Source organism: Nicotiana sylvestris, chromosome 1, assembly GCF_000393655.2.
Source record: "Nicotiana sylvestris chromosome 1, ASM39365v2, whole genome shotgun sequence".
Classification (NCBI taxonomy): Eukaryota; Viridiplantae; Streptophyta; class Magnoliopsida; order Solanales; family Solanaceae; genus Nicotiana; species Nicotiana sylvestris.
Window position 1 is genome coordinate 65,090,304 of NC_091057.1, and position 11,120 is coordinate 65,101,423.

Consider the following 11,120-nt stretch of genomic DNA (forward strand, 5'->3'; position numbering starts at 1 on the left):
TTTCATGTTTGGTTGGCCTATATTATTTTGGAAAATATTTTTCTCATGAACTCATTTTTCTCTGATTGGATCCAAAACTCCTTCTGTCACGATCCGGACTTCCCACCCTCGGTAGTCGTGATGACACTCACTCGTGAAAGCTTGGCAAGCCGAGTATTATATATATTATTACCCTTTTCTTAATCTTTTAATAATTTTAAATCAACATACGAACAACAACAGAATAATAATAATAATTAAAGAAATGCGGAAAACGAAATCTGATGACTTAGCCAAATACTAGTACGAAAATTACAAAATACATCTCTACCCAGAACTGGTGTCACAATATCACGGACCATCTACGAATACTACAAACAGTTATCTGGAAAGAAAGATACAATCTGTCTCTGAAGTAAATGAAAACAGAATATAAGGATAGAAAGTGATGCCAAGTCCTGCGAACGTCTGCAGGACTACCTTGGGTCTCCGCTGGACTGAAGGCAGCAACCACTCTAAGGTCCAAAAGCTCCGACACCGAGATCTGCACACAGTGCAGAGTGTAGTATCAGCACAACCGACCCCATGTGTCGGTAAGTGTCGAGCCTAACCTCGGCGAAGTAGTGACGAGGCTAGGACAAGACTACCAAATAAACTTGTGCAATTAAAGTATATACGACAAACAATAATAACGGAAACTAGCAGTTAAAGATGGGGAGGGGAAACATGTTGCGGGGGAATATCAAGTACCAACAGTAACTCACGAGAAAACATAAAGAACATTTTAAAGTCTGCATCAGTAAGAATAAGGAAACAGTAACAAATCAATATCCACTTTTATTCTTTATTGTTGTGGCGCGCAACCCGATCCAAATCATATAGCGTTGTCGCGGCGTGCAACCCGATCCAAATCATATATCACTGTTGCGGCGTGCAACTCGATCCAATCATGTATCACTATTGCGGCGTGCAACCCAACCCCTTCTGTCCTTCCTTATTACTCCATGTTGCAGCGTGCAATCCGATCCCATATAATATTGTTGAGGCGTGCAACCCGATCCCAATATACAATTCAATACTAATCACAAAAAAATCCTGCCAAGGGAACAATAATAAAACAACAATATCCCGGCAAGGGAAACCAACAATAAGAATTAAATATGTCCCGACAAGGGAATCAACTATAACTAAACTTGTACCAACATATAACTTCATAAATGAAACCTCAACGGGAGCCAATACTCAACAATAAACAAATACCATGAGAATAATCATAATTCTTGTCCAACACGGAGAATCAACAACTTAAGCATTTGTAGTACTTATTAAGAACACAACGATTACAATTTAATACTTACGGGCATGCTTGACAGCGACGGATAGGTACTCGTCACCACACCAATACGTCGTACACTATACTAGCACATAGAAAATAAAACACAATACATATTCCCTCAAGCTAAGGTTAGACCAAACACTTACATCGAACTTCCACGGCCAACTCAAGCCTCAAACACCGCTTTTTCTTTAGAATTCGCCTTCAAATTACTTATATCTAGTCCAAATTAATTTAACAATATCAATAAATGCTAAAGAATTCATACCCAATGCTTAATTATAGGTTTTCTATCATTTTCTCCAAAAAGTCAAAAATCGACCCCAGGCCCGCTTGGTCAAAACTCGAGGTTCGGACCAAAACCCGATCACCCATTCACCCACGAGCCCAAATATGCAATTAGTTTCGAAATCTGACCCCAAAACGAGGTATAAATTCCAATTATTCAAAAAGCCCTAACTCTACCCAAATTCCCAATTTCTACCATAAAAACCCTAGATTTTTGGATGAAGATTGATGAAATGCAATGGAAAATCGAAAGAAAAATGTTTAGAATCATATACCAATGCTTTGGGGAAGAACTTATTCCTTGAAAATTGCATCAATGCTCTCTAGTTTAGAAAATATAAAAATATGGGCTAAATCCCGACTTTGCTTCTGTTTTAAGTGCTGGACGACAGTGTTCATCGCGTTCGCGAGAATGCTGTCGTGATCACGAAGAGCTACCAGAAGTGGACTTACGCGATCGTGAGTTTCTCGTACGCGTTCGCAAAGGGTAAGCCTCCCTGACCCTCACATTGGCAGACTGGCGTATGCATTCGCGTAGAAGAAATGACGTCTACCCAGCCCACCTCCAATTTAATATATGCGTTCGCGGGACAAGGGTCGCGTTCAAGTAGAGCAGCCCCACAGTGCTCCGCATTCGCGTCCCTTACTTCACGTTCGTATAGAACAATTTCCACCCCTAGCCCAGTTCCTTTTCGCGATTGCGATGCACAAATTGTCTGTGCACCTGAAGCAGTAAAACCTGCAACTTTTCTAAGTGTAAAAATCTTTCGAAACCTATCCGAAACTCACCCGAGCCCCCGGGGCTCCAAACCAAACATGCATACTAACTCAAAAACATCATATGGACTTACTTGTGCGATCAAATCGCCAAATTAACACTTTTAACATCGAATTTAGCATCAAAATCAAAGAAGAATCTCAAGAACTCCTAAGTTGAAATTTTAACAACCGAGGGTCTAATTCACGTTATATCAAGTCCGTTTCTTATCAAATTTTACAGGTTCAACCTAAATACCATATAAGACCTGTACCAGGCTCCGGAACCAAGATATTGGCCTGATACCATCAATTTCAAATACATTTAAATTTCTAAAACTCTTAAATTTTTAGTTAAACAATTTTTGTCAAAAAATAATTTCTCGGGCTTGGAACCTCGTAATTCAATTCCGGGCATAATTCAAAGTCCCATATTTTTCTACGGACCCTTCAGGACCGTCAAACTATGGGTCCGGGTTCATTTACCCAAAATGTTGACCGAAGTCAACTTAAATTTAATTTTAAAGGCCAAATTAGCATTTCTATCAAATTTTCACATAAAAGCGTTCCGGATACCATGAGAATAATCATAATTCTTGCCAAACACGGAGAATCAACAACTTAAGCATTTGTAGTACTTATTAAGAACACAACGATTACAATTTAATACTTACGGGCATGCTTGACAGCGAAGGATAGGTACTCGTCACAACACCTATACGTCGTACATTATACTAGCACATAGCAAATAAAAGCACAATACCTATTCCCTCAAGCTAAGATTAGACCAAACACTTACATCGAACTTCCACGGCCAACTCAAGCCTCAAACACCACTTTTTCTTTAGAATTTGCCTTCAAATTACTTGTATCTAGTCCAAATTAATTTAACAATATCAATAAATGCTAAAGAATTCATACCCAATGCTTAATTATAGGTTTTCTATCATTTTTCCCAAAAAGTCAAAAATCGACCCAAGGCCCGCTTGGTCAAAACTCGAGGTTCGGACCAAAACCCGATCACCCATTCACCCACGATCCCAAATATGCAATTAGTTTCGAAATCCGACCCCAAAACGAGATCTAAATTTCAATTATTCAAAAAGCCCTAACTCTACCCAAATTCCCAATTTCTACCATAAAACCCTTAGATTTTTGGATGAAGATTGATAAAATGCAATGGAAAATCGAAAGAAAAATGTTTAGAATCATATACCAATGCTTTGGGGAAGAACTTGTTCCTTGAAAATCGTCTCAATGCTCTCTAGTTTTGAAAATATAAAAATATGGGCTAAATCCCGACTTTGCTTCTGTTTTAAGTGTTGGACGACAGTGTTCATCGCGTTCGCGAGAACGTTGTTGCGATCACGAAGAGCTACCAGAAGTGGACTTACGCGATCGTGAGTTTCTCCTACGCGTTCGCGAAGGGTAAGCCTCCCTGACCCTCACATTGGCAGACTGGCGTATGCGTTCGCATAGAAGAAATGACGTCTACCCAGCCCACCTCCAATTTAATATATGCGTTCGCGGGACAAGGGTTGCGTTCGCGGGACAAGGGTCGCGTTCCCGTAGAGCAGCCCCACAGTGCTCCGCATTCGCGTCCCTTACTTCACGTTCGTATAGAACAATTTCCACCCCTAGCCCAGTTCCTTTTCGCGATTGCGATGCACAAAATGTCTGTGCACCTGAAGCAGTAAAACCTGCAACTTTTCTAAGTGTAAAAATCTTTCGAAACCTATCCGAAACTCACCCGAGCCCCCGGGGCTCCAAACCAAACATGCATACTAACTCAAAAACATCATATGGACTTACTTGTGCGATCAAATTGCCAAATTAACACTTTTAACATCGAATTTAGCATCAAAATCAAAGAAGAATCTCAAGAACTCCTAAGTTCAAATTTTAACAACTGAGGGTCTAATTCATGTTATATCAAGTCCGTTTCTTATCAAATTTTACAGGTTCAACCTAAATACCATATAAGACCTGTACCAGGCTCCGGAACCAAGATATTGCCCTTATACCATCAATTTCAAATACATTTAAATTTCTAAAACTCTTAAATTTTCAGTTAAACAATTTTTGTCAAAAAATAATTTCTCGGGCTTGGAACCTCGTAATTCAATTCCGGGCATAATTCAAAGTCCCATATTTTTCTACGGACCCTTCAGGACCGTCAAACTATGGGTCCGGGTTCATTTACCCAAAATGTTGACCGAAGTCAACTTAAATTTAATTTTAAAGGCCAAATTAGCATTTCTATCAAATTTTCACATAAAAGCGTTCCGGATACCATGAGAATAATCATAATTCTTGCCAAACACGGAGAATCAACAACTTAAGCATTTGTAGTACTTATTAAGAACACAACGATTATAATTTAATACTTACGGGCATGCTTGACAGCGAAGGATAGGTACTCGTCACAACACCTATACGTCGTACATTATACTAGCACATAGCAAATAAAAGCACAATACATATTCCCTCAATCTAAGATTAGACCAAACACTTACATCGAACTTCCACGGCCAACTCAAGCATCAAACACCACTTTTTCTTTAGAATTCGCCTTCAAATTACTTGTATCTAGTCCAAATTAATTTAACAATATCAATAAATGCTAAAGAATTCATACCCAATGCTTAATTATAGGTTTTCTATCATTTTTCCCAAAAATTCAAAAATCGACCCAAGGCCCGCTTGGTCAAAACTCGAGGTTCGGACCAAAACCCGATCACCCATTCACCCACGATCCCAAATATGCAATTAGTTTCGAAATCCGACCCCAAAACGAGATCTAAATTTCAATTATTCAAAAAGCCCTAACTCTACCCAAATTCCCAATTTCTACCATAAAACCCTTAGATTTTTGGATGAAGATTGATAAAATGCAATGGAAAATCGAAAGAAAAATGTTTAGAATCATATACCAATGCTTTGGGGAAGAACTTGTTCCTTGAAAATCGCCTCAATGCTCTCTAGTTTTGAAAATATAAAAATATGGGCTAAATCCCGACTTTGCTTCTGTTTTAAGTGTTGGACGACAGTGTTCATCGCGTTCGTGAGAACGTTGTTGCGATCACGAAGAGCTACCAGAAGTGGACTTACGCGATCGTGAATTTCTCCTACGCGTTCGCGAAGGGTAAGCCTCCCTGACCCTCTCATTGGCAGACTGGCGTATGCGTTCGCATAGAAGAAATGACGTCTACCCAGCCCACCTCCAATTTAATATATGCATTCGCGGGACAAGGGTCGCGTTCCCGTAGAGCAGCCCCACAGTGCTCCGCATTCGCGTCCCTTACTTCACGTTCTTATAGAACAATTTCCACCCCTAGCCCAGTTCCTTTTCGCGATTGCGATGCACAAAATGTCTGTGCACCTGAAGCAGTAAAACCTGCAACTTTTCTAAGTGTAAAAATCTTTCGAAACCTATCCGAAACTCACCCGAGCCCCCGGGGCTCCAAACCAAACATGCATACTAACTCAAAAACATCATATGGACTTACTTGTGCGATCAAATCGCCAAATTAACACTTTTAACATCGAATTTAGCATCAAAATCAAAGAAGAATCTCAAGAACTCCTAAGTTCAAATTTTAACAACTGAGGGTCTAATTCATGTTATATCAAGTCCGTTTCTTATCAAATTTTACAGGCTTAACCTAAATACCATATAAGACCTGTACCAGGCTCCGGAACCAAGATATTGGCCTGATACCATCAATTTCAAATACATTTAAATTTCTAAAAACTCTTAAAATTTCAGTGAAACAATTTTCGTCAAAAATTAATTTTCGGGCTTGGAACCTCGTAATTCAATTCCGGGCATAAGCCAAAGTCCCATATTTTTCTACGGACCCTTCAGGCCCGTCGAACTATGGGTCCAGGTTCATTTACCCAAAATATTGACCGAAATCAACTTAAATTCAATTTTAAAGGCCAAATTAGCATTTCTATCAAATTTTCACATAAAAGCGTTCCGGATACCATGAGAATAACCATAATTCTTGCCAAACACGGAGAATCAACAACTTAAGCATTTGTAGTACTTATTAAGAACACAACGATTACAATTTAATACTTACGGGCATGCTTGACAGCGACGAATAGGTAATCGTCACCACACCTATATGTCGTACACTACACAAGCACATAGCAAATAAAGCACAATACTTATTCCCTCAAACTAAGGTTAGACCAAACACTTACATCGAACTTTCACGGCCAACTCAAGCCTCAAACACCGCTTTCCTTTAGAATTCGCTTCCAAATTACTTGTATCTAGTCCAAATTAATTTAACAATATCAATAAATGCTAAAGAATTCATACCCAATGCTTAATTATAGGTTTTCTATCATTTTTCCCAAAAAATCAAAAATCGACCCAAGGCCCGTTTGCTCAAAACTCGAGGTTGGGACCAAAACCCGATCACCCATTCACCCACGATCCCAAATATGCAATTAGTTTCGAAATCTGACCCCAAAACGAGATCTAAATTCGAATTATTCAAAAAGCCCTAACTCTACCCAAATTCCCAATTTCTACCATAAAACCCCTAGATTTTTGGATGAAGATTGATGAAATGCAATGGAAAATCGAAAGAAAAATGTTTAGAATCATATACCAATGCTTTGGGGAAGAACTTGTTCCTTGAAAATCGCCTCAATGCTCTCTAGTTTTGAAAATATAAAAATATGGGCTAAATCCTGACTTTGCTTCTGTTTTAAGTGCTGGACGACAGTGTTCATCGCGTTCGCGAGAACGCTGTCGCGATCAAGAAGAGCTACCAGAAGTGGACTTATGCGATCGTGAGTTTCTCCTACGCGTTCGCGAAGGGTAAGCCTCCCTGACCCTCGCATTGGCAGACTGGCGTATGCGTTCGCATAGAAGAAATGACGTCTACCCAGCCCATCTCCAATTTAATATATGCGTTCGCGGGACAAGGGTCGCGTTCCCGTAGAGCATCCCCACAGTGCTCCGCATTCGCGTCCCTTACTTCGCGTTCGTATAGAACAATTTTTGCCCCCAGCCCAGTTCCTTTTCACGATTGCGATGTACAAAATGTCTGTGCACCTGAAGCAGTAAAACCTGCAACTTTTCTAAGTGTAAAAATCTTCCGAAACCTATTCGAAACTCACCCGAGCCCCCGGGGCTCCAAACCAAACATGCATACTAACTCAAAAACATCATATGGACTTACTTGTGCGATCAAATCGCCAAATTAACACTTTTAACATCGAATTTAGCATCAAAATCAAAGAAGAATCTCAAGAACTCCTAAGTTCAAATTTTAACAACCGAGGGTCTAATTCGCGTTATATCAGGTCCGTTTCTTATCAAATTTTACAGGCTCAACCTAAATACCATATAAGACCTGTACCGGGCTCCGGAACCAAGATATTGGCCTGATACCATCAATTTCAAATACATTTAAATTTCCAAAAACTCTTAAAATTTCAGTTAAACAATTTTCGTCAAAAATTAATTTCTCGGGCTTGGAACCTCGTAATTCAATTCCGGGCATACGCCAAAGTCCCATATTTTTCTACGGACCCTCCAAGACCGTCAAACTATGGGTCCGGGTTCATTTACCCAAAATGTTAAGCGAAGTCAATTTAAATTCAATTTTAAAGGCCAAATTAGCATTTCTATCAAATTTTCACATAAAAGCATTCCGGATATATGCTCGGACTGCGCACGCAAATCGAGGTGAGATAAAAAGAGGCTTTTAAGGCCTCGAAACATAGAATTCACTAGTATATCAAGTAAAAGGTCATCACATCCTCCACCTCTAAAACAACCGTTTGACCTCGAACAGATATAGAAAAGAAGTAACTGAATCGGGGAAAAGATGGGGATAACGACTCCGCATATCGGACTCGCACTCCTAGGTAGCTGCCTCGGTAGGCTGACCTCTCCACTGAACATGAACAGAAGGGTAACTCTTCGATCTCAACTGACAAACCTGCCGATCCTGAATGGCCACTAGCTCATCCTCATAGGTTAGATCCTTGTCCAACTGGACAGTTCTGAAGTCTAACACGTGGGATGGATCATCGTGATACTTTCGAAGCATGGACACATGAAATACTGGGTGCACAACTGATAAACTTGGTGGCAACGCAAGTCTGTAAGTCACCTCTTCCACTCTATCAAGAATCTCAAAAGGACCAATAAACCTAGGGCTTAGCTTGCCCTTCTTCCCAAATCTCATCATGCCCTTCATGGGCGACACCTAGAGCAACACCCGCTCTTCGATCATAAATGCCACATCACGAACCTTGCGATCGACATAACTCTTCTGCCTAGACTGAGCTGTACGAAGCCTGTCTTGAATGATCTTCACCTTGTCCAAGGCATCCTGAACTAAGTTCGTACCCAACAATCGAGCCTCTCCCAACTCAAACCATCCAACTGGCGATAGACACCGCCTACCATATAATGCCTCATAGGGAGCCATCTGAATGCTCGACTGGTAGCAGTTGTTGTAGGAAAACTCTGGTAAAGGCAAGAACTGATCCCACAAACCTCCAAAGTCCATAACACAAGCTCAGAGCATATCCTCCAAAATCTGAATAGTACGCTCAGACTGTCCGTCAGTCTGGAGATGAAATGTTGTGCTCAACTCGACCCGTGTGCCCAACTCACGCTGAACTGCCATCCAGAAATATGAGGTAAACTGCGTACCTCGGTCAGAAATGATAGACACGGGCACACCATAAAGACGAACAATCTCCCGGATATAGATCTCAGCTAACCTCTCAGAAGAATAGGAGACTGCCATAGGAATGAAATATGCTGACTTAGTCAGCCTATCAATAATAAACCACACTACATCGAACTTCTTCTCAGTCAGTGGGAGTCCAACAACAAAGTCCAAAGTGATACGCTCCTACTTCCACTCAGGAATCTCAATCTTTTGAAACAAACCACCAGGTATCTGATGCTCGTACTTTACATGCTGACAATTCAAACACCGAGCTACATAGGCAACAATGTCCTTCTTCATCCTTCTCCATTAATAATGCTGCCGCAATCCTAATACATCTTAGCGGTGCCAGGATGAATAGAATACCGGAAACTATGGGCCTCCTCTAGAACCAACTCATAAAGTCCATCCATATTAGGCACACAAATACGACCATACATCCTCAAAACTCCATCATCTCCAACTGTAACCTGTTTGGCACCTCTGTGTCGCACTGTGTCTCTAAAGACAAGAAAATGAGGACCATTATACTACCAATCTCGGATACGCTCAAATAATGAAAAATGAGAGACTATACAAGCTTGAACACGGCTAGGCTCAGAAATATCCAACCTCACGAACTGATTGGCCAAAGCCTGAATATCCAAAGCAAGCGGTCTCTCACCGACTGGAATATAAGCAAGGCTTCCCATACTGGCTGACTTCACACTCAATGCATCGGCCACCACATTGGCCTTTCCCGGATGATATAAGATGGTGATATCATAGTCTTTTAACAACTCCAACCACCTCATCTGCCTCAAATTTACCTCATTCTGCTTGAACAAGTATTGCAAACTCTTATGATCCGTGAACACCTCACATGACACGCCATACAAATAATGCCTCCAAATCTTCAGTGCGTGAACAATAGCTGCTAACTCCAAATCATGAACTGGATAATTGTTCTCGTGAATCTTCAGTTGTCGCGAAGCATATGCAATAACCTTTCCATTTTGCATCAAAACCGCACCAAGTCCAATACGCGATGCATCACAATATACTGTATATGACCTTGAACCTGTGGGCAAAACCAATACTGGTGTCGTAGTCAAAGCTGTCTTAAGATTCTGAAAGCTCGCCTCACACTCATCCGACCATCTGAACTGGGCGCCCTTCTCGGTCAACTTGGTCATCGGGGCTGCAAACGATGAAAACCCTTCCACAAACCGATGGTAATAACCCGCCAAACCGAAGAAACTCCGGATCTCTGTAGCTGATGTGGGTCTAGGCTAGTCCTTGACTGCCGCAATCTTCTTAAGATCCACCTGAATACCCTCTGCTAATACAATATGACCCAAGAATGCAACCAAACTCAACCAAAACTCACACTTTGAAAACTTGGCATACAACTGACTATCCCTCAGAGTCTGAAGAACGACTCGAAGATGCTGTTCGTGCTCCTCCCGGCTGCGGGAATAAATCAAAATATCATCAATGAAGAAAATCACGAAGGAATCCAAATAAGGCTTGAACACTCGGTTCATCAAGTCCATAAAAGCTGTTGGGGCATTTGTCAACCCAAATGATATCACTAAGAACTCATAATGCCCGTACCGAGTGCGAAAATCTATCTTAGGGACATCAGACACCCTAATCCTGAACTGATGGTAGCCATATCTCAAATCAATCTTCGAAAACACCTTGGCACCCTGAAGCTGATCAAACAAATCTTTAATCCTCGATAATGGATACTTATTCTTGATTGTGACCTTGTTCAACTGCCAATAATGTATGCACATCATCATCGATCCATCCTTCTTCTTAACAAACAACACCGGTGCACCCTAAGGCAAGACACTAGGTCTAATGAAGCCCTTATCAAGCAAGTCTTGCAATTGTTCCTTCAATTCTTTCAACTCTGGCGGGGCCATACGATACGACAGAATAGAAATGGGCTGAGTGCCGAAGCCAAATAAATGCAAAAGTCAATATCCTTGTCGGGCGGCATACCCAGCAGGTTTGCAGGAAATACCTCTGGAAACTCACATACAACAGGCACAGAATCC

General features: G+C 40.9%; 1 protein-coding gene across 1 annotated transcript; it reads right to left on the reverse strand.

Moving 5' to 3' along the window:
• Window positions 1-8,250: 8,250 nt before the first annotated feature.
• Window positions 8,251-8,589, reverse strand: LOC138870769 (uncharacterized). The gene has a single exon (XM_070148607.1). The coding sequence runs from the start codon at window positions 8,587-8,589 to the stop codon at window positions 8,251-8,253; it is 339 nt and encodes a 112-aa protein (XP_070004708.1).
• Between the last annotated feature and the right edge of the window lie 2,531 nt (window positions 8,590-11,120).